The sequence below is a fragment of the Guillardia theta genome (genome assembly GCF_000315625.1).
Source record: "Guillardia theta CCMP2712 unplaced genomic scaffold GUITHscaffold_59, whole genome shotgun sequence".
In the NCBI taxonomy this organism is placed as follows: domain Eukaryota; class Cryptophyceae; order Pyrenomonadales; family Geminigeraceae; genus Guillardia; species Guillardia theta.
Window position 1 is genome coordinate 187,297 of NW_005434615.1, and position 21,718 is coordinate 209,014.

The 21,718-nt window shown below is 51.9% G+C and overlaps 6 protein-coding genes across 6 annotated transcripts in view; 3 read left to right on the forward strand and 3 right to left on the reverse strand.

Moving 5' to 3' along the window:
• Positions 1 to 688: 688 nt before the first annotated feature.
• Positions 689 to 4,048, forward strand: GUITHDRAFT_74667 (hypothetical protein; the record flags this gene model as incomplete). The annotated part of the gene is made up of 13 exons (XM_005828386.1): positions 689 to 1,544; positions 1,591 to 1,676; positions 1,725 to 1,811; positions 1,984 to 2,122; positions 2,223 to 2,305; positions 2,352 to 2,408; positions 2,523 to 2,572; positions 2,809 to 2,860; positions 3,113 to 3,154; positions 3,198 to 3,239; positions 3,438 to 3,491; positions 3,600 to 3,785; positions 3,956 to 4,048. 13 exons carry the CDS (start codon positions 689 to 691, stop codon positions 4,046 to 4,048), a joined length of 1,827 nt encoding a protein of 608 aa, XP_005828443.1.
• A 15-nt stretch (positions 4,049 to 4,063) lies between these two features.
• GUITHDRAFT_164362 (hypothetical protein) lies at positions 4,064 to 8,516 on the reverse strand. Its single transcript, XM_005828387.1, has 18 exons — positions 8,380 to 8,516; positions 8,213 to 8,336; positions 7,952 to 8,057; positions 7,856 to 7,905; positions 7,622 to 7,726; positions 7,478 to 7,576; positions 7,343 to 7,408; positions 7,217 to 7,288; positions 6,512 to 7,156; positions 6,247 to 6,465; positions 6,117 to 6,197; positions 5,876 to 6,049; positions 4,899 to 5,822; positions 4,781 to 4,853; positions 4,672 to 4,730; positions 4,559 to 4,618; positions 4,462 to 4,510; positions 4,064 to 4,378 (listed from the first exon to the last, which is right to left on the reverse strand). Exons 1-18 carry the CDS (start codon positions 8,463 to 8,465, stop codon positions 4,368 to 4,370), a joined length of 3,003 nt encoding a protein of 1,000 aa, XP_005828444.1. The 5' UTR covers positions 8,466 to 8,516; the 3' UTR covers positions 4,064 to 4,367.
• A 1,349-nt stretch (positions 8,517 to 9,865) lies between these two features.
• GUITHDRAFT_112436 (hypothetical protein) lies at positions 9,866 to 15,573 on the forward strand (the record flags this gene model as incomplete). Its single annotated transcript, XM_005828388.1, has 40 exons — positions 9,866 to 9,904; positions 9,997 to 10,068; positions 10,116 to 10,217; positions 10,267 to 10,336; positions 10,393 to 10,465; positions 10,518 to 10,664; positions 10,713 to 10,779; positions 10,828 to 10,880; positions 10,930 to 10,972; positions 11,019 to 11,162; positions 11,219 to 11,314; positions 11,362 to 11,460; positions 11,516 to 11,547; positions 11,599 to 11,666; positions 11,710 to 11,817; positions 11,860 to 11,966; positions 12,010 to 12,099; positions 12,149 to 12,205; positions 12,256 to 12,315; positions 12,361 to 12,426; positions 12,469 to 12,522; positions 12,684 to 12,743; positions 12,790 to 12,915; positions 12,961 to 13,014; positions 13,349 to 13,421; positions 13,470 to 13,539; positions 13,588 to 13,679; positions 13,724 to 13,755; positions 13,807 to 13,856; positions 13,897 to 14,047; positions 14,088 to 14,210; positions 14,258 to 14,389; positions 14,459 to 14,493; positions 14,539 to 14,764; positions 14,810 to 14,887; positions 14,934 to 15,017; positions 15,177 to 15,223; positions 15,276 to 15,347; positions 15,393 to 15,448; positions 15,533 to 15,573. 40 exons carry the CDS (start codon positions 9,866 to 9,868, stop codon positions 15,571 to 15,573), a joined length of 3,249 nt encoding a protein of 1,082 aa, XP_005828445.1.
• Positions 15,574 to 17,017: 1,444 nt separating this feature from the next.
• GUITHDRAFT_153809 (hypothetical protein) lies at positions 17,018 to 18,730 on the reverse strand. Its single transcript, XM_005828389.1, has 2 exons — positions 18,061 to 18,730; positions 17,018 to 17,852 (listed from the first exon to the last, which is right to left on the reverse strand). The coding sequence occupies exon 2, from the start codon at positions 17,698 to 17,700 to the stop codon at positions 17,254 to 17,256; it is 447 nt and encodes a 148-aa protein (XP_005828446.1). The 5' UTR covers positions 17,701 to 17,852; positions 18,061 to 18,730; the 3' UTR covers positions 17,018 to 17,253.
• Positions 18,731 to 19,420: 690 nt separating this feature from the next.
• Positions 19,421 to 21,035, forward strand: GUITHDRAFT_164364 (hypothetical protein). The gene is made up of 12 exons (XM_005828390.1): positions 19,421 to 19,535; positions 19,585 to 19,618; positions 19,752 to 19,833; positions 19,878 to 19,927; positions 19,991 to 20,038; positions 20,092 to 20,182; positions 20,234 to 20,285; positions 20,339 to 20,378; positions 20,433 to 20,522; positions 20,641 to 20,751; positions 20,803 to 20,866; positions 20,916 to 21,035. The coding sequence occupies exons 1-12, from the start codon at positions 19,456 to 19,458 to the stop codon at positions 20,942 to 20,944; spliced, it is 771 nt and encodes a 256-aa protein (XP_005828447.1). The 5' UTR covers positions 19,421 to 19,455; the 3' UTR covers positions 20,945 to 21,035.
• Positions 21,036 to 21,479: 444 nt separating this feature from the next.
• Positions 21,480 to 21,718, reverse strand: part of GUITHDRAFT_141953 (hypothetical protein) — a gene marked incomplete at both ends in the record, with an annotated part of 2,119 nt that continues 1,880 nt past the window's right edge. Inside the window, one exon of the mRNA XM_005828391.1 lies at positions 21,480 to 21,598. Within this exon, the coding sequence (XP_005828448.1) occupies positions 21,480 to 21,598 (119 nt within the window). The remainder of the gene's footprint in view (positions 21,599 to 21,718) is intronic.

The following is a 21,718-nucleotide window of genomic DNA, read 5'->3' on the forward strand; positions in this document are numbered from 1 at the left end:
TGAGCACTCGCACGTAGCACGGCGGGGTGAGCCTCAGGTCGTCTACCAGGCTGTCCCAGAAAGCCACCTTGAAGCTCTCCCTCACCTTGGACAGCAGGGGGTTGTCGAGGTAGCCTGCCCCCTGCTCGTCGAGCTTGAAGGCGGGATCCAGCAGCAGCTCGTGCGCCAGCTGCTCGTTGGTCATCCGGCCGGGCAGCGAAGACAGCCCGGACGCATTCGTCGAGGACGGTAGCTCTGCTGGCCTGGAGCTGCTTCCGGCCCCTTGCGAGGAGGACGATGGTGTCTCCTCCGACGGCTCCGCGTCGACGGCAGTGAAGCCTTGCTGTCTTAGCGCCTCGTCGAAGCTCTCCAGCCCCTGGGCTCGGAGGATGAGAAGGAGCAGGAGGAGGAGGAAGATGAGGAGGAGGAGGAGGAGGAGGAGGAGGAGGTATGCGGAGGCAGGGAGTCGAATTATTGGTCGTATTGCAATCTTTGTCGCCTGTGGGTGGGGTGTTCTGAGTACCCCTCATTTTGTCTTAAAGTTTTAGGGTGTTGTTTATTCTAGTATGGGTAGGGGTATTCCCTCAACTAGAGATACAAGGGAGTTCTGAACGTGGGTGAAGCGAGGGGGGAGAGAGAGGGAGAGAGAGAGAGAGGCAGGGAGCGAGCAACACAGAGAGAGAGGCAAGGAGCGACTAACAGGCAAGAGATGAGGCACCATCGCTTCGAAGAGTCGGACAAACCTGCCCAGATGCAATACTCCAGAATCATCCATAAAGTCCTTCCTTTCCTATGGCCTGAGAATCTTCAACTGCGTTTCCGCGTCGTCATCTGTGTTCTCCTCATCATCTCCGCGCGTGTAGCGAACGTGATGGTACCTCAGCTCTACAAGGGAATCATCGACTCGCTGACCGGCAGCAAGACAGCCGATCCTTTGTTTCCTCTTGGATACATCATCATCTACACCGGCCTGAAGCTCTTCCAGACATTGCAAAGGGATGCCAGAGGGTTCGTGTGGTTGGACGTGGAGCAAGACACAAACAAAAGGATCAAGTTGGCGATCTTCTCGCACCTCCACTCGCTCTCACACTCCTACCATATCAGTAGAAAGACAGGAGAGGTCCTCAAGGTCACTGAAAGAGGAGCCAGCAGCCTTCAGTCGCTGCTCAACATGGCCTTGTTCACCATCGGGCCGACGATCTTCGATCTTATCCTCATCTGCACAGTGCTGATGATCGACACGGACGTTGCATGCTCGCTCGTGATCCTCGTGTCTATGGTGGTGTACTTCTACATAACTATCTACATGAACGACTGGAGGAAGCAGTTCCGCCGCGCCATGATCGATGCGGACAATCAGTGCAGCGATCGAGCTGTGAACTCGCTCATGAACTTTGAGACGGTGAAGTTCTTCGGGATGGAGAGGAAGGAGTGCGAGTACTTCGAGGAGAACCTCGTCGACTACAACCGAGCGGCTTGGAAGAACGAGGCCTCTCTTTATGCACTCAATGCTGCACAGCAGACTACCCTAGCAGCCGGAGCGTTTCTGTGCATGTACATCTCAGGTATAGTGTGTATGAGCTGCTGCTCTCGTCTCTGAGGTCGAGGCAGGAAAGAAGGTGGTGGATGGAAGCTTGACTGTGGGAGATTTCGTGATGATCCAGACCTACATCGTGCAACTTTCTCAGCCCCTTGCGGTTCGCACTTGTCGGGTTGTTGTCTTTCTTCTGACTGCGATTCCTCAGTGGTTGGGAACAGCCTGGAGGGTTTTACAGCAGGCCTTCATTGACATGGAGAAGATGTTTGAGTTGCTGGATGTCAAGGCAAGAGACGTTTCAAGGGCCTGACTTGCTCTTGACGTCTTTCTATCAGCCGGACATTGTCGACGCTCCTGACGCCGTGGCGCTAGAGGTAACTGGACTTGCTGAGACGAGTCGCGGCCGGATCTCATTCTGACCAAAGGTGACCAAGGGAGAAATCTCCTTCAGAAACGTCACTTTCAAGTACGACTACGGCAAATCCGAAGTGCTCCCTTCCTTGCTCCCTTCCCTTCCCCTCCCTCACCTCCCTCAGGTACTCTCAGACCTCTCCTTTGAAATTCCTGCCGGACACACCGCGGCGTTCGTTGGGAAGACAGGAGCAGGTCGGAGCAAGAGGAGGGGAGCAGGAGGAGGCAGAAGGGGGAAATGGAGGAAAAGAGGACAACAAGGAGAGGTCAACGCATGGAATGACGGGAAGTGCAGGCAAGAGCACCATCGCGCGTCTGCTCATGCGCTTCTACGAGCTGGACACGAAGGAACAAGGAGCCGTGTGCGTTGATGGCATGGTCAGCGAGTTCTGTTCCCTCCTCTAGCGTGACGCTACCTCCATAGGATATCCGCAAGGTCAAACAGCAGTCGCTGCGAGAGGCCATCGGCATCGTGCCGCAGGTTCCTGAACCCTCTGTACTCCCCTGTTGTCCTCCCTCCCCTTCCTCCCTCCCAGTCTCCCGCCCCCCCCCCCCCCATGCTTCCTCCGTCCTCCCTCCTCTCACGTTCCTCCAGGACGCTGTGCTGTTCAACGACACAATCAGGTACAACTTGGCCTACGGCAGGTGAATGGCTGAACCCTCGCCACCTTGTCCTACCTGACTACCCCTCGTCTCGTCTCGTCTCGTCTCGTCTCGTCTCGTCTCGTCTCGTCTCGTCTCGTCTCGTCTCGTCTCGTCTCGTCTCGTCTCGTCTCGTCTCCTCTCCTCTCCTCGTCTCCTCTCCTCTCCTCGTCTCCTCTTCTCGTCTCCTCTCCCCTCCGTTCCTCACCCTCCTGCTCTCTTTTTGAGAGCTCTTGCAGGCAAGATGCAACTCTGGAGGAGATAATGGAAGCCGCTAGGATTGCTGCTGTGGTTTGTTGCCTCCCTCCTCTCTCAATTCGCTCCCTTCCGCACCTCCCTCTCTCTCTCCCTCTCCCTCTCCTTGTCCTTGTCCTCCTTCGCCCTCTGCTCCTTCTCTTTTTCCCTCTCCTCCTCCTTCTCCTCCTCTCTCCTCCCCCTCCTCCTTCTATCTCTCCTCCTTCTCCTTCTCCTTCTCCTTCTCCTTGTCCCTCTTCTCCTTCTCCTTCTCCTTCTCCTCTGCTCTCCTTTCTTATCCTTTGCCAGCATGACACGATCATGAACTTCCCCGACAAGTACGAGACGAGGGTGAGGAGGAGCAGTGAAGGGGCAAGACTGAAAGCAGCAACAGGTAGGGGAGAGGGGCTTGAAGCTGTCCGGGGGAGAGAAGCAGGTACCATTCTACCAATCATCCCTCTTCCCTCCTCCCCTTCTCTGTCTCCACTCTTCTTCCTCCTCCTCCCCGCCTTTTTTCGGTTTTTCTTCCTTTGTTTGTATGAGCAAGGAGCATGACTTGTGATCTCAGAGGGTAATGTGATCTCTTCGCGAAGAGAGACAAGCTTCATCAACACAAGATAAAGAAATGAGTCAGGTGGCTATCGCCAGGACCATCCTGAAGAATCCGAAGATCGTTCTCCTCGACGAGGTTTTGCTTCCTTCTCGCCCTCGTCATCATCCTCGTTCTCACTTCTCCTCCTCCTCCTTTGTCCCTCCTCCTCCTCCTTCTCTCCTCGTCTGCTTACACGCTACCAAGGCCACCAGCGCGCTGGACTCGCACACGGAGTATGAGATCCAGGGAGCGCTGGAGGAGATGTGCAAGGGAAGGACGACGCTCATTATCGCCCATCGGCTCTCGACCGTTACACATGCTCACGTCATCTTTGTGCTCGAGGGAGGGGCCATCATCGAGAAGGGGGCGCATTCCGAGCTCCTCCTCAAGGTCACTCCCCACTGCTTCCTCTCCGTTCCTCTCCTCTCCTGAGACTCCCCTTCCCCCCCCCTCCTCTACATCCTGCTCCTCCTCTCCTCGTCATCATCGTTGTCAGTGCTACATCCACCTGTTCATCGTCCCTCCTCCATGGCTTCTCTTCAACGTGATTCTTTGTACAGGACGGCGTCTATGCCTCCATGTGGAAACGGCAGCTAGAGAAACGAGAGATCACTGTGGTTGGCAAGGAAGAGGAGGAGGGCGCGGCCGACTGAGCTAGATAACCGTTTGAACCTTTTAAACCTGTTTATCTTGTAAGTCGTACACATCAACATCCTGAAAGCAGAAGCAGCGTGCGAAGGGGAAGAGCAGAAGGAGTGAAGCTGGCAAGACAAATGTTCCTCGAACAGCTGGCAAAAAGATTCTCGAGGACATCTGAACAAGAAGGCGATCGAGACTGGTTCTGGTACTGGTGCTGGCGATGGTCCTGGTTTAACGATTGGTCGCGGTCTCCTTCTTTGTTTCCATCTAGTGAGCAGCTTGTGCCATCAGCTCGCTTACAAACAATCGCGAGCACAATCACGAGCGAGCATGTCATTGCTTTCCTGCAAAGACTGTCGGTCACTACCAGCCTACCAGAACGGCGCGAGCCGAGGGAGGCACAAGACTTTCGGGGCCTCGAACGTACCTGCTGACGCTCGTTTCACAGCCTCCTCTGCCTCCCTCAAGAAAGCCGCCTGAACACAGAGAGTGACGACAAGTCAAGTTTCACGCGAGGTCCTAACCTTCTTGGCTGCAGCATCATCAGCACTCGCCTTCTTCGACGCCAGCTCAGCCATCTTCTTCTGCACGGCCAGTGAGCTTCTCTCACACAAGGGTGAACATAATCAAGGTCAACCTGGCGGTACTCTTCTGCTCTCTTCAGCCTGTCTGCATCAGGTTGTGCGTTTACCTTGGCTGAGAATACAGGTCAGGTGTACACATCGATCTTATGCGTCTTCACTTACTGTTGGTTTCGTCATTCTGGGAGGAAGAGGAGGCGTTACGGCTGTGTCTCTTGGCAGCTTCTTCCAGCAGAGCCTGGCAATGACATCATCATCATTCACCATCAAACGAACCACTGACCTTCTTTCTCGCCAAGAGCTCCTCTGCCTTTCTTCGAATCTCGTCCTCGTCAGAGTGTTTTGTATCCTTGTCATTAACAATTTTCTTGGGTGAGTGGTTTTCGTTGGGTTGGGATATTCTCGATTGGTCGTTTTCTTTCCCCGAGTCGTTGTTCACGAACAGACTAGATGACAGGGCCCGAGCATCATCAAGAGCCTTCCTGGCGGCAGCGAGGCGAGCTTGCTTTGCCTCCAGCTCTTGCTTTGAAAGAGCGTCTCTGAGAATTCGCAGTTTCTCTGAATCCTCCTTCGACTGCTCTGCCGGTTTAGCTTCCCCATCATTTGTTGAAGGCACCTTGCTGATCGACGAGTCTCCGTTCTCCACCACCTTGCCCGAATCCACAGCCTTTTCCTTGTCTGAAGGCAGTGTTGTGGTGACCTCAGCCTTCTCTTCATCGATTCTCTGGAGTGCCTTGGACAAGTTCACTTGGTTTCCATGGTTATTGACATCTTCACTCTCATGAGCCTTCGATTTCTCCGATTCCACGGGAGCTTCAGAACTCTTGTTGCTTGCTGGTTCAATCTGTGCTTCAACCGTCGGTGTGTTAGACTTTGTCTGAGAGTCTTCCTTCTCTGCCTCCTTCGGTGGTTCTTTCATCTCTTCAGGATGGGCAATTTTCTCCTTGCTGGATTCATCCTTGCCGTCGGTAGCTGACTTTACCTCAGGCTCCTGCCTAGTAGTTGAGGCCTCCGGGGTCTTGGAGTCTTCGACAGAAGGTTTTGGGAGCTTCTCCTCTGCTGCTTTTTCCTCAGCTTGACTAGCAGACTTCATTTTTTCTTTCTCCGTGTCGTTCTCAGGGGCTGCTGCCTGTGCTTGCGAGCTCTGGGAATTTCCGTCAACTGAAGCACTTGATTCGGTGCGGGATTGCGGGGGAGATTCCTTTGCCTGCTGGCATTCAGATTCAGTTCCATGGACACAAGGTAAGAACACACAAAGACCTCTTGAGGCACACTCTTCTCTTCATCCTTTGCGTGTCTGGTGGTCTCAGAGGGAGCCTCCTTGGTTTTCTTTGGCGATGCCTCCTTGCTTGGAGCTCGAGCAATTTCAGAGGAAGGCTCTGAAGATTTAGACTCTGGAACTTCGTGCTCCCCCTTACTCACTTCCTTTTCATGCTAAAGATCAAACAAAACTATCAGAAGACCAATCGCAGATGTAAGTCAAGAACAAAATCGAAATTACCTCTTGATTGTCAACAACCTCGTCATTGTTCTCTGCTTCCGATAAATCCTCAGGAGACCAATCCGGTTCTTCTCCCATCACCTGATCACTTTGTGAATTGGATGTCAAAAACAATGAAATAGGAAGAAACCTCCACAAGTTCCGAGTGTCTAGCCCGTTCCTCATACATCTTTGCTGCAGCACGCTTTTTCGCAGCTTCATCCTCAAGCTTCTGAGCCTCTAGGGCAGCCTGCTGAGCTTGCTGCATGTAGTCGTTCTTGTCATATGCTTTCTCGATGCTGGCGTCACTGCCATGATCTGATGAACAATCACTGCCCTGAACCTTCTTTTGAGCAAATCTCGATCTCCCCTGCGATTTCTTCAGATGAAAAAACATTGATCTTTTTCAAACTTACAACAGTTTTCCTTGTCGCATTCTCGTCCTTCTTTTTGAGTACAACGTTTTTGAATTCTCTGTCAGCTTGCACAGAAGTATTGAGGTCTTTCGGCTTTGAGGTGGCTGTGTTTCCACCATTCATTTTCCTTTCCAGCCAGATCTCGTGCGGTGTCTTCTCTCTCACTACGTCCTCGAGCACCTTGCCCGCATATGGCTTGCTCTGCAGCTGCGAATCTATTTGCTGAACGTGTGAGGTGTGTACAGATTCATTTACATTTGCAACGCTCTCGTTGACTTGTTCCAAGGAATCATCATCTTCGTCTTTCACTCCAAGAAGGTCGTTGACAGATTCGACGATCTCCTCCTGCAAATTGTGCACAACCGTAGTGATCCAGCTCGAGATTGCACCACGATGAGTGCTGATATTGGCTTTGACAAAGGCAGGAACGTTCTTTCCAATCCAGCAGACGTATGTGCACTTGCTGCTGCTATCGTCCTCCTTAATGAGCATGTACATGCACTTGTCAAGCGCCCCATTCATCTCCTCTCTCACATAGCCTGCCAAACCATCCCGTCCACCATTTCCAGTCTCTATCAGGTGTAGAGTGTTTTTCTTGCCTTCCACGTATCCCAAAATCAACCAACTAAAAGTATCCTCTTCGATCTGTTTCAAAGACAGCAGTATGAGTCGTTCTCAAGTTCCAGCTCATTTTGTCAAACTCACATTCGCTTCCCTGAGATCCAGGCACAGCTCTTTGAGGGCATCTTCTTCCTCAAATTCCACTTCAATATTTGCCTGAGAAGTTTGGCAAGTTAGGCATCTTGGAGATAACCATGGCTTGACTGCCACCTTTTGGTACATGGTGTGTGATAACGTCTTGATTGGAGCCTTCTTTGGTACATTCACGTCTGATCCCTATAGACACTCTCAGATACAAGATCGATAACATCGCAGCAAACGAAAATTACACAGCAAATGACTCACCTTCAACATACTGCCAGTGGCACTCGTGACTGTCACATTGTTGATACTCTTCGCAGCTTTGACTGTGTTTCCCCTCCACGTCTCGCGTTGCCTTTGATCCTGCAAAAACATTGAGATGGAGATATCAATGATGATTTAGATGACCTTTTTGCGCTTTTCTGCCTCATTAAGCTTAAGAGCTGCCTCCTGGTCGTTGAGTACCTTCCCCAACGTAGCGACATAATATCCGAGCTCCTCTTCTATCTTGTCCTGAAGTCAAAGTCAGGAACAGCGCGAATGGAAGTTAAATCATCAAGTCAGATAGGAAAGCAATAGACTAGCATCAATTGGGAAGGGCAACATATTCACAAGGCAAATATCAAGATGCTTGGCTCGAACCTCGGTGAGATCATCCAAACTAGATGCCACGATGTTCAATGTGAGAGACCCTAAAACATCAATCAGATCATTCAGATTCAACACAACACAAAAAACCAAGGTAGTTTGTAATGAAGCTCCGATGGATAGAAGCTTTAGCTTTGAATTGGATTGGCGCATCGTCGGGCAACCACTGAATGAAAGCATATGCCTTCTCCCCAACCTGAGGAGAATTTTTGAAGTAAGCCACCAACATCACTTCACTATCCAGGCTGCTAGATTCTCTCTATCTATCCAACACTCCCTCCCCAAACCCTCTAACATGAACCCTTCCATGCATTCACAACAGCACATGCATTGGCGTGCCACATAACGTGCCTGGGCGAAGAGATACAGAACGTGCTTAGGTTCAAACAACTGCATGGCATCCTTCAGATCGGACTCGCCAGCCTCGACGATTGAGATCTTTTTCAACTCATCCGATCCATAACCGAAGAGGACCCTGTGCAGCGATTCAGATGGAGGCGATGTACATGCGAACATACCATTTCAGCTCACAGTCAGGATCTCGAACGTCTGCAATGACTTCTCGAGCATCATCTACGTCCTCCCAGGATACCTCGCCAGTCATGATAGCAAAGTACACGAGAGCTTGCTCAGAAGTTTCAAATCGCCAGAATCTGACAAAATGAAAGCAGAGTCAATATCTGACTGATTAGATCAGGCTCAGAAACAGTGCAACGTCCTCGGTTCACATAGACTGTTGGGAAAGGATCATTCTCACAAGAAAACTTGATGACAAGCACCATACAAATAGCATACGAAGAAGGGGACGGGGGGACTTAGGAAATTTGTGATATGATCAATGAGTTATGATCGTAGCATGTGAAAAACACTTTGGGGAGTAGCATGCAAGATTCATTGAGTGAGAAAGGGGGATCAGTAACCATGAATACACGTTCAGGTGAGAGATAGATGATTCGTAGGCCCGCAAGCTTGTAACGTGACAAGGATGAAAATGTTCGTTTGGCAGCCCAAGAGGCCAGGGAACAAGAGATTGCATTTATCTCTGAATCATGGATGGGAGCAGAAAACACAGAAACTATAGAGAGCATCATCGGGAGGAAGAGGAAAGACGGTAAACACGTGGAGAGTAGAGGAGCGCTAGATCAGCATGGAGGTTGGTAGAGAACGGACATCAGCCGCCGCGCTCTTTGAAATTTCCATAAATTGAAATCTTTTCAGGGGGTGTCTGTGCCACAAAGTTCAAATTAATACCCCAAATATTGACTGGATACACTCATTTTGAATTAACAAGAACTGAAATATTTACAGAAGTCTTACAAATTTGGTGAGTTTTTAACCCCCCTTGCTATTTGAGGATCAACTAACGTAGGCCTTCAACAAAGCTTGTCTAGTAGTCAAGAAAGGGACGAGAGGGTGGGGGCAGAGGTTTAGACAGGTAGGGGTAGTATTACAGGGGTACTCGTGGAAGCTACATCTAAAATGCGTGGAAGGTGGGGGTATTCACAGGACTCAAGAGGGGTGATATGAAATAAGGGTACTTGTATAGGACGGGGTGATTGGGCACGAGGGGTAGTTTGCAACAACATTCAATTTTTAAAAGGTTACGACAATTTAAAAAGTATTTTTATTTATTCCAATACCCTTTATATATGTTTTACAAAGAGTGCCAGAGCCCTATGATTGTCTCCATTTAGGATTATATTTGTACCGAAATATTTATAAATTGTGTATCAATTGTATATTAACTGAATGTCTTCAACAAAGTTTAATATGGCTACTGTGACGAAGTTCAGTGAAGGAGCGGGCCCGAGGCCCCGGGCCCGGGTAGCATTGCTGTCTTTTCATTACCCTATTTAAACTTCCTGAGGCGGATCTGAATTTTAGTTTCGCATTCGGCTTTGGAGACATGGTGAGGCAGGTTCACAGGGCGGGATGAAAGGAAGGGCGATGATCATGATAGAGAGTAAGAGAGACAAGAGCTTGCTGGATCGAGGTTGAAGAGATATGCTCCTGCTTCTGTTGCTGGTGGCAGCGTCGCATCAGGTGAGCACGTTGTCTTGGCTTCTTGTCCGTTCTTTTTCCCATCGGAAGAACACCACCAGCTGTTGAGCATGTTGAAGCTGACAACCGATCAGGTCCTCCTTGTTGGCGCTACGAAATGCTTCTCTCCTCAACTTGAGCGCAATCTCTCTTTTTTCGCCGGCGAGGTTGCCTTTCATTGAACCTTGTCACTCGCCAACGATGATGACCGCAGTGTTCGGCAAATGGAACTCGAAGAGTGGTGGGAACCATTCTTCCTGGTAGCTATACGTGCAAAGGGCCCAGTGGCTCTGCCTTGTCGGTAACGAGTGGGATCGTGAGATATGAAACCAAACTTATTCTCGAGGCTGAACCGACTGTTACAGCAAAGCGATGAACTTTGCAGCGTGAGCTGCAAAGCAGGCCAGTTCCTGAGCTTAGGTGGAGCAGGAGAAGGTTCTCCAGCCATGCGCTGTGTTGATATGTGTCATCTTTGATGCTCCTCCACGCAGACCCGCCCCGAGCTCAGTGCAAGAATTGCCCACAGAACACCTTCAGCGTCGGAGGAGGAAGAACCATCTCAATGTGAGTTGAGGGCGATGACGCGTCTGTGAGGCCGTTGCTGATCTCTGAGCAGATGGAGCACAAGGCTGCTGCAGGGTGACGTTGGAGGGATGAACCTCCCGTCGGAGGAGAGCCCGTTCCACTCCTTGTGCTATGGGTTCAACTCGACGAGCTTTGAGCAGAGCGGCGACATTGGTCAAGCATGGCAGGAGGGATACAAGTGTGACAGCATGCTAGTTTGGCTCGTGGAGGTGACCAGAGCGCTCAGGTGCGAATCGTGGAAGCCAACAGGGGACGGGAAAACTTCGTCAGGGAACAATCGACAGATTTCGAAGGTTGGGTGGTTAGGTGGCACTCCCGTTCGTTGATGTGATGAAATGAAGGTGAGGAGCGAGCTCCATATGAAGCTTCGATTCATCACCAAGGGGAAGATATGGTAGGAGCCTCCATGACGTGCGAGGGACGTCGCTGACTGCCGTTGCCAGGTTCACCTTCCGAGTGGATGCGGATGCTATGACAGAGGAGGAGGTCAGCTCTGTCCCTGAGAGATTTGTGAGGCTGAGCTCGCGAGCAGCCTTGTCCTTGGCTAGAAGGAAGCACTGGGTTGGATGACACGTGGGAATGCGAGGACGGGACCCTGGGCAACAGCAGCTTCGATTGCAACTTCCATGGAGGACGAGCGCGCTGCCCGAGCAATTTTCCAGAGATGTGCGCACAGGTTTCGTTCCTCCTCCTCCTCGCTCCTCTCGTGCTTGACCCTCCAACGTGCTGCAGCCGAACTTGTGTGCTGGAGGACTGGCCTACTGCTGCAGCATCGACTGCAGTACGTTCGGCGGGCCTCGGCTCTGCCCGGGCTCGGGTGGGCTTCAGGTGTTGTGATGGGGGAGTGGACGATGGGACGTGAAGTAGCTGTCAAGGTTCTGCTGTGCAAGGACGATCGTGTCAGGAAGTGCAGACCCATTCCTCTGCGACCGCTCCCCTTCCAGTCCAGATTTTACGTCTCTTCTGAGATGCAGGTCTGTCTAGTTCAGGAGGGAGGCGGAACGTGTTGCTGATGCTGTTGTCCTGCAGTGGCGGTGGGTCGAGTTTGACGTTCCTGCCGGGTATTTGCTCTAGCTGCGTGAGAGGAGTTGAAGGCTGATGGGTGGGGGAAGGTGGGTGGAAGTGGTCTTCAACTACATCCGTGATGGCGCTGTTGCGGGGCAAGACGAGGCCATGATCGGTGCTGAGTTCTGTCTTGCCTCCTCCTGTTGAGCCTGCTGCAGGCGAACTGGGATGGGTGGGAACGAAAATGGCGGACTTGGAATGTTCCGCCTGCCCAGTAGGAAAGCAGAGTGTCGAGGGAGCGTCGAGATGCTCGTCATGCGGGAGAGGTGAAGTTTTCGCTCCTTGCTGTTTCTCTGACGTTCCCCTAGACGAGATCTTTGACAAGGACAGTGCATCCTGCCAGCCTTGTGCCTCCAACTTCTACGCCTTCCCAGGCTTCGACAAGTGTCTCCTGCGCCCCACCTGCTCCATGACGGTCTGCCATTGGGTCGGCGGGAGGCCTCTGACCGCAATGTCAGGACTACGTGGCGAAGTTCTCAGAGTGTGATGAAGGAGGCAAGCGGAACAAGTGGTTCGAGTGGCTGGAACCCAAGATCTGTGAGGGAGGAGTGAGTAGAGGAGGAGAGCCTTGCGATCAGCCCCTGAATCCTCCCCCAGGTTCATCTTCCTCCTGCCCACAACGGGGTCAGCTGTCCTCCCTGTGCAAGTGGAAAGGTGAGGAGAGGAAGTAACGGCGAGTTTTCCTTACTCGCTCCTCCTCGCAGTACCGCGACGGAAAGATCTGCAAGGATTGTCCTCCCGGCCACTACAGCGATCAGGACATGGTGAGCGATATTGGAGGTCAGAATGGGAGGTTGAGTCATGTGCAGCTGTGCAAGATGTGTCCTCCTGGACATTACGCTCCTCGAGAACGAGTAATCACTGAGTTCAGAGAGGTGGGAGGAGCCGCGGGTGTTGAGAAGATGACTGTTGTGCAGGAGAACATGGAGGCGGGTCTGTCGACAGGATGTGTTGGTTTGTGCGGGTCGAAGGTGAGAAAAGCGTTGGAGATAGGTAGAGGAGTGGAAGGAAGCAGGATCAGGGGAGGGGAGGGAGGGGAGGAAGGGGAGGGAGCAAAATTGGAGAGGAGAGGAGAGGAGAGGAGAGGAGAGGAGAGGAGAGGAGGAGACTTTCGCATCTCAACAGTTAGTAGGGATGGCGCGGACGTGTAGACTTCATTGATTCTGGCTTTCACCACCTGGCTCCTGCTGAGGTCAGGAGATCACTTGGGCAGGCTCAGTCTCTGACCAGTCCAGCAGTCTTGGCTGCAACTCGATCTCAACATGAGCGATGCGGGGTCAATAGAGTTTGTCTACGGGCTCAAGTGCAACCCCCTGCTCTCTTCGTTCGTGCTGACAGTGGACGGCAAGAGGCAAGTGCTTCAGGTTGTGCTCCTGCTGGGTAGTCGACGTTGTGGTCATATGTGACAGGCTACCTGCGCAAACGGAAGCACAACAGAACAAGGAAGGAGAGTGCGAGAAAAGGTTGCGATGATGATGAGGGGAAAGATTGCTGTTTGACACTCCTGTCCACTCCCTCCCTTCCTTCTCCTCGTCCTCTCCTGTTCACCCTTGACCCATTGCTCCTCCACCTCTGCAAATTCTGCTCCCTCTCCCGATCCTCCTTATCCTCTCCTCCTCCTCCTCTCCTCCTCCTCCTCCTGCTCCTCTTCTCCTCCTCCACATTCTCCCCTCCTCTCCTCTTCTCATCTCCTCTCATCTCCTCCTCCTCCTGCTCCTGCTCCTCCTCCTCCACTTCCCCTCCTCTGCTCTTCTCATCTCCTCTCCTCTTCTTCCTCCTCCTCTCCTTCGCCTCCAGTTTCCCATCCGTGCAGGGGTTCACAAGGTTCGCTGGACGTTCCGACGGGTGTCGAGTCAACTTCCAGGATCGGGTAGACTGACCTGCAACTTGACCCTCCCTCCATGACGAGGACGCGCAGGAGCGTCGGACTTCAACGGCTTCGACGATCAGGCTCAGATCTTTGAGATGGCTGTCACCAACACTGACACGTGAGTTTCTTCCATCGCAAGATGTGCCTACTCACCCTCCAACTGCAGCGGAGGAGCCTCCAAATGCCTTCCCTGTCCTCCTGGTCTCTTCAGCTCCCAACCCTCAGCTCGTTGTTCGCCGTGTGCTCCTGGCTTCACAGGTCAGAATTTTGCTCCTCCTGCTCCTGTGCTCAGCTGCTGTCAGGATCCTCCTCCGAAGCCTCCAGCACGTGCAAGGTAGAACCTTGTGCTGCTAGATCCAGCCCTCACCATGGAAAACTTTCACAGGCTTGTGAGGAGGGGAAGTTTGCGCCAGTGTCCGGCTCGCCTGCGTGCAGGTAACCTGCAGGAGATGTGAGGAGTTTGATGAGTCGCTAGGGTCTGCGGGGAAGGAACGAGGTCCGGGGAGGCGGCAGTGTCCTGCTCCTGCGTGTACAACAGGACAGATTCCGGAGGAAACGCTCACCTGCTGTACAATACGTCGAGGATGAAGGGCAGGATCTTCGGACCTCTGCTCCTGCGCGGCAAGGTCGGACCTGCTCCTCCTCTTCTTGCCTGAGACAGCACAGGACATGATGGGGGCTCGCAGCCTCGTGCTCTTCCTCTCCTTCTGCTCCACTCTGCCACCCTTAGCAGGAGCGCAGGGGCCGAGCGCGGTGACCGTTGGGTTGAACTCGTCCTGGCAGCCGGAGGTGGGAGGAAAGGAGAAGGGGGCGGGTGGCTGAGAAAGCGCTGGCAGGGATGTGCTGGAGTTTTTGCTTGCATAGCAGAGTGGGACAGTGGGGTCCTTCCATCCAAGTCAGCCAGTGAGGACGACTTTTTGTCGTTAGGGAGTTCAGACGCTCTCGTTCTCAACGCTGGCTCGCAGCAGGTACCCTTGAACTCTCAACAGCCGCCGCTGATTTCTTGTCCTCCCTTCCCCTCCCTCCTGTTCCTGCAGGGCTTTTCGGACCTGCCCGACTTTCTCAGTCACAGGTTAGCCTCCTGCTCTCCTCCTTCTTCAGCGTGAGAGCATCTCAGGAAAATCGAGGACTCCGTCGACTCCGCTGGCATCCATTGGAGGAGCGGGGGAGGGTTCACGCTGACGCTGGGAGGAGGAGCCTCCTGTCCGATGAGTCAAGGGAAGAGGATCGAGACTAGAGTCTACGCGCTCTGCCAGCTGCCCGAGCAGGGGACGGACGCGTCCAGGGTACCGGAAAAGATGCGCGTGATGAAAGAATGCGGCGACCGGCTCTGCGATGAAGTGGTGAAAGAGTAGTTTTCCCTTGCTCGCAATGACTGTGTGCTCAAGGCCGGTGCTTGCGTGTTGCATGTCATGTGGGAGACACACTTGGCTTGTCCTGTGTGCACGTTCGACAGCTACGCTAAGGTCTTGCGATGAGGAGGAGGAAGGGAGGAGTGAAGGATTGATGCAGGTAAGCACGCCTTGTATCAACGGGCGCCACGACGTCTCCTTCAAGATGGTGAAGGAATGTTTCGGAGGCTTTTCGATGCCTCAGGTGAAGGAGGAGGCGGCGGCGAAGAGCAGGAGCAGGAGCAGGAGAAGGAGCAGGAGAAGGAGCAGGAGCAGGAGAAGGAACAGGAGCAGGAGCAGGAGCAGGAGCAGGAGCAGGAGCAGGAGGAGTGGATGATGATATGAAGATGATCCTAGTTGGCAGGATCTCGTGAATGTACATTGCGAGATCGACTTCCGCAGTCTCTTCGGGTACTTCTGGCTGCTCCTGCCCCCAGTCGGCTCTGACTTGCTCCTTCCGCAGACCCGGCGACCTCGTCGCCCTCGGCATCCTCTGCCTCCTGACCCTCGTCATGTTTGGGATCTTCTTCGAAAGGTAGGAGAGCTTCCTATACCTTCCTGCTCCTCATCCACTCGGCAGGTACGTCATGTACAAGAAGTTGTACAGCCGATACAAGAGCCTTGAGCATCAGTCAGGTTCATTCCAGCCCCTCCTCCCTCCCTCCCTCCTTTCACCTCTCCTTTCTCCTTCCCTCAGCGGCTCCTGACTTTTTTCTGAAGGGGGAGATGCTCATTCGTCGCTTCCCGGCATGATTCTTTAACCCACCACCCTTGATGCCCTCGTTGTCAATACACTACTATCGGATGATAAAATCTCCTTTGTTCTGCACTCAGAATCATATCATACTTGAGAAGAGCCCCGGCAGTAGTCAGATGACTGTCAGGCGGCAGACTTGCCCGGCCCACACTGAAAGAATGGAACGGATATTCTGCTACTGCTGCAACGACATTGGAAGAGACCCGGACAAAACTGACTTGAAGTTAGATTCTTAGTAGGCTGAGGGCACTCAGGACATGAGTAGAAGCAGAAAGTAGTGGGGCGGATGAGGGTTGGTTCTCACTGTCTTTTCTCTTCTCGCCGTATGGCCTGCCAGGCTGTGCGACAGCGTCAGGGTCACTGAAGCCTCCGAGCCTCTACAAGGTTACTCCCTGTGACTCATCAAGTTTATTTAACTTTGCAAGGGGCGAGGCGGGCCCAAAGTTCGGAGGTGAAAGTTCTGCCGGGGGCCGTTACTCTCCGAGCAGTCGCATCATGCCGAAGGCGTGAAGGGAGAGACGAGAGGAGAGAGGAGAAGAAGAGAGAGTCGAAGAGACAAGCGAAGGATCAGCTTTGAGAAGAGACTTGCTTGTACCTTTAGTGCCTCTTGCTCTCAAAACTCAACCTGGACTTCTTCATCCTCCTCGATTCACCTTTGGTCTCACTTCAAAGGTACAATACTTGTGCCGCTATTGATTGCTCAGTCTCGTCATCAAGAAATCAGCATCTTCCTCATCGTCGCTTCCTTGAAATAGTTTCAGTCGATCGAGGATGGTATCATCGTTTCCAAGATGGATACTGGTTCTGATCATTGTCGTCGTTTTCCAAACGCAAACTTCCAACACCTTCCTTCATGTCATAACGCCGCTGAAAGTTGCATTTCAACATGTTGTTTGCCGTCATTCCTTCAAACCACCACGATCATCTTCAACATCCCTTGGTATGGGGTCATTTGATGCGACAGGGAGACGATCATTGTTTGCTTTGGATCATTTTCGCGCTGAAATATTCCAAAGGTATGATGTGAAAACTTGAGGATTTTTTTCTGAAATTCTTGCAGTTTCAAGGCGATTCTAGTTACAAAGATTGCAGAGAAGGTCTTGGATGTTGTATCGGTCCATATTGTCAACATACTCTCTTCTCTGTTCGCTTCGGTGGCCAAGGCGCTAAAATTCTTGAAGAAAAATCGCCAGGAGGAAGATCGATCAGAGCAGTTCGGCGGGATGGAGATGTGCAGGAGGGGAGGGAATATCATGATGGTGAAGATGCAGCTTCGCTCGTCGCCACCAGCAATCCATCTTCTCGCTCCGTTGACGGCTGAGTGAATCAGAATGAAGTACCAAGTTGCGACTGCTTCGCAAGAGGACTGTGGAAGAGACAATAGAACACTATGACTGTTGCTCAGCCATCATGGTATACGGATAAGAGTTTGTTTTTATATTAAAGAAAAGGAATGTGCAAAGAAAATTAGCATATCCGTCATCAGCATACAAACTTGGATGTCTTTCAGATTGGCCAACACAACACAATGGCACAACCGATCAAATTGTCTTGTGTTTCCCTGATCATCGACCAACTCGGCGAGGAAAGTAAGAAATTTGTCTCATCCCTTCCTGTAAGAAATTGCGTTGCATTCGAAAGACGGAAAACTGCCAGGGGGAGCGAGTGAAACCTTCAGGAGTCATCACTCGTCCAGAGGCCTCCTCTGAGAAGTTCCGAACGAAAAACTCGGCAGCGAACGATGATCTGTCGTCGGTTGTACTCCGACGGAGGAAGGGATGGGGTATGCGCCAGGCCCCGGATACTCTGAGTTGGCAAAGAAGTTCGTCTTGGGTCTCGAGGCTCCGAAGGTGATGGAGGGGCCTCGCCGTAGGTTCAACGACGTTCGTGGCCCTGTCGTCTGTCCTAACTTGTACTGCCCTGGTCCAGGAATCTTGGACGCACTCATGGATGGTCCGATCCTCTGCGCTGAAGTACCGAAGGAGAAGGCCGGGGGACGCTTGTTCTTCCAGCTGAAGTTGTCGTACTCCCCCGGACCAGGAGTGTTCACGATCTCGTGGTCCTTGGAAGAGTTCATCCCAGGTTTCTCCGACAGGCTCATGGAGTTGGTCGTCCCGTTCAGGCTCTCCATCGTACTCCTGTCGAGCCTCTTCGGTACCGGGGCGTCCCCTGGAAGCCTTGAGGAGGTACCGAAGCCGAAGGAGGGAGCAGTCTTGTAGGGAGGAGGCTTCTGAGGCCCGACGGCACTTCCCAGGTCGTACTCACCCGGACCAGGTGCACGTCCTGAATGTGAAAAGGTCAGTGCGAGCTGTTGTAGGTAACGAAAGGGCTGGTGTTGGCATGGAACGAGGGGGAGACAACTGGAGGGAGGGGTGAGGGGATGATAGCAGGGAGGAGATAGTGAGATCAAGCAAGGGAACCTTTTTCTGAAAGATAGGCAAACGACTAGTGGAGGGAGAAGAGGGGGAACGAGAGGAGACTTTCAACTCACGTGGACCCTTCATGCCGGAAGGATCTGGCCTGTCGCTCGTCCCAAAGCCAAAAGACGGTCCGCTCTTTACTGTGAAATCTTTGTTCCTTCCTACAGTCGTCTTGAGCATGTAGATAGGACCAGGAGAGATCCCCTTGAAGTTCGGCGATGGCCGTTTCATGGTGCCGAACGAGATCGAAGGGGACTCCACGCATACTGTTGACTTGATGTTGTACGCTGCTGGCCCAGGGGATCGCTGCATGCGCGTCATCCTGATCTACTGCTTCGAACACGACTTGATCCCAGTCGACCCCTGTGCTCGTGTAACTGCCCCCTACAAGTTACGATCCGATCCCACCCAATATGATCGTTTGTGCACCGGTGATGTTTCAGGATGTCAGAAGATCTTGCGTTACTGTATAACCTTTGTCTTGAATCCAGTCCCTGCGTTGCTCCTTTCTCTTCGTACCTGACCTTCTCCCGAATGTGTTGCTGAATCGTTCAACGCGTGCTCTGTCACTTGCTCTTTAGCGTGCTCGCTCGTATCTGCTACCCCCCCCCTCTCCCGCTTCCTATTTGATGAGCTCTTTCAGTTTCCCCTCCCTCCTTCCTTGTCTTCTGCCCTCCTTCCTCCTCCTCCTCCTCTTCCTCCTTCATTCTTTCGTCCTTCGCCCATCACGCCAACGGAAACGTTCGCCACCACCCCACCCGGACTTTTCCCCCTACCTACCCCTTCATCTCTCGGTGTATTTGCTTATGTCGTACCCGGTCATTCCTCTTACACTACCCTACCCCAGTAATACTCGCTACCACCTCGTTGAGGAATTTCCTTTTCTGAACACGATGGGGTATGTAGTGTCAATGTAGCATGGGAGTCTAGAAGGGTAGGGTACTTCAAAGTTGGAAAGGGGGTGTGGACTGGAGGAGATGGGGTACTACAGAGTCATATTGGGGTAGGGGGTAGGGGGTAGGGGGTAGTAGAGAACAAACCATGCTGAACGAGCCACCGACATGGCGCGAGAGAGAAAGCGAGAAGCAGAAAGAGGAGAAGAGGATAGAAGAGAAGAAAAGAATGAAGAGGAGGAAAAGTTTCCGACGAGGATTAACAGCATTGTCATCGGATGGTGAGAGACGCATTCATAGAAAGTATAGTGCAGCGTGTGTCCAGTCATCATGATAAATTCACAACAAGGAATACTGTTCCAGCTCATCTTTGCCTGTGAGAGTTTGTTCAGGACAATCTGATACATGTTGTAATATGATAGCCGTCGCAAAAAGTTTGAATTGTTGAAACATACGTCCGTATGAGATGAAACAAAATGTTTAGAACCACATTAAACCTAACGTGAAACATGGCAATTTTTCTCACATTGGCATTGAAAAGGTTTTGCGAGGACTATCTCAACACAGTTTTCCATGGCTCTTAATCCACCACTCATACCGGGTCAAGGCCTTCCCCTGCCTGTTCACGGAGAACTTTTCATCCTGCAAAGAAGGTGTTTCCCTCTCTCATGAGTCTAAAGGTACTGACAGACTGTGTTACAGCGAAGTTCGATTCGAAGCAGAAATCCTTGGTCAGGTCAGTATTCTAAGAAGTTGTTCCCTCAATCATCCTCTCTATCCTACTTCATCTCCTCTTTTCCTTTCTCGCTTCCAATGTTACCTTCCACTTGTCGTCCTACCTTGGGGACATAGTGATTTTTTTGCAACAGACCAAGAGGACGTATGATCACAAAGGAAATCTCTATCTTTCAACTCTCAGAATGGTCTTCGTAAAGGATGCGAATGATACAGGTTGTGCAATCGAATGCTTTCTGTCCTCTGAACCTGCAATCCAGCAAACAGAGGCTGGTTCAGTCTGGGCCCAGAACATGCCAACGATTTGATTGTGAGACACGATATTGCTGTTGGCGGCCAGTTTCATCTTGACACGTTTTCTGCGTGTCGCAAGGCTTACGATATTCCTTTGAGTTTGCTTCGCCAAGAACGCTTCAATCAGGTGGAAGCCTGCAGGATTTTCTTTTTGATTCCCTAACGAAGAGATGTTTTCAGCCAATCTTTGGCTGCAACAACATAGAAGCGATCTGCTTGCCCCTGCCAGGCACGGATGGGGAAACACACATCAAGTTGTCTTTCTACTCAGGTCTCTCAGAACCTCTCTGGAGGCAAAACATTGTTGACTCTTGTTGTGTAGGAGGAGTAGGAACGTTCCTGCCTCTGTTTTTTGACTTGCTAAATCGTAACCGGTGAGCAAATGAGCCCTGATCTTGTTGTATATGACCTTATTTCGATCAACCAGGCATCCCTCCGGAACCATGGACGAGAACTTTCGCACGGCTGTGAGTTCGACGTTTTGAGGTTTGTCAGTGTCGCGTCCTTAGATTGCTGTTCAGGTGTCTTCGGGTCAATTCATGAGAGCTGCATACATTGATCCCAACGATCCTTCGATGATCTTCGTATCATCACAGCCTGCTACCCCACAGGCAAGAATGTCTAGAGCCCGGGATCGAACCCTACCTTCCCTTCCTGCTTTGCGCCCTCATAAATCCCAACTCTCTCTCCCACTTTGCAGATACATTCCTGTTGCTGATGATATCGCAGAGCAACTCTCTGAGCAGAGACGATTACTACAGACTTGGTCCTCAGGCTGCTGTCGCATCGCCCACCGTCCAGCCTGCCCCGGAGCCCAGAGCACCCGTCATCATTCCAACTGTGATACAATCTCTTGTTCTTCTCCTTCCCTCTCACTGTCCTGTCACCCAGGCTACCCCGATCCATGAGGAGCGACCTGCTCCGAGCAGCTCTTCCTCCCCGTCAGTTCCTGATGGTGAGAAGCGAGCATCGCTCTGTGCTGGCTGAGGCTGAAGTGGGTGCAGGGTGGACTGTCGTGTCGCCTTCCAAGTAGGACGGAGAGAAAAGGGACATCGTACTTGTACATATAGGAAGAACCCTTAAAGGTTCGATTGAAATTTCAATAGATCCGAGATTGGAGGATCAGAGGACAATAGTGTGGGGAGAGATGGATTGGAGCAGGGCGGTTGTGGGGACGAAAAGCTTTCCTTCCTTCCTAGAAACTAGCAAGAATGGGAAAGTCAGGCTATCCATATCTTACGATGAAGGGAATTTAGTGGAATATCATTCACAATTTCTGGAGGTCAGTGATGCCTTCGCAAGAAATGATTCAAGATCGACCCCTCTTCTTTGCCTGACATCCTCCTCTCCTCGCGCATCTCAGATCAAGTGGCAACCGCCTCTTGTCCTGTTTTGTCTCCTGCAAGTTTTACCCAGTCCTCTTATCTACGATGAATTCTCCTGAGACATCTTCAGTCGTCCTAATCCTCCACTTATTTCATCCTCCCCACTGCCCTCCCCTACACCCCCCTCCATTCCAACTCCTGAGCTTCACTGTCAGCTGGACTCAGTTTTGAACAAATACAGCTTTATCGATTGTACGGGTGATTGCGAGCACCGAAGTCACGTCTCATCTCCATCTTTCCTCCCATGTCTGCTGTTGAGCTTCCACTCAACCCCATGCCCTGTGCCTTCTTGTCGCCAGTTCCTTTCGAGCCACGAGGACGAGGAGGAGGAGGAGGGATGTTGGTCAGTGGCAGAGGCTTCGGACCAGGAGGATACGGCACCATGTTGTTCGGTTGCGAGTTCATACCATTGGTTCTCACAG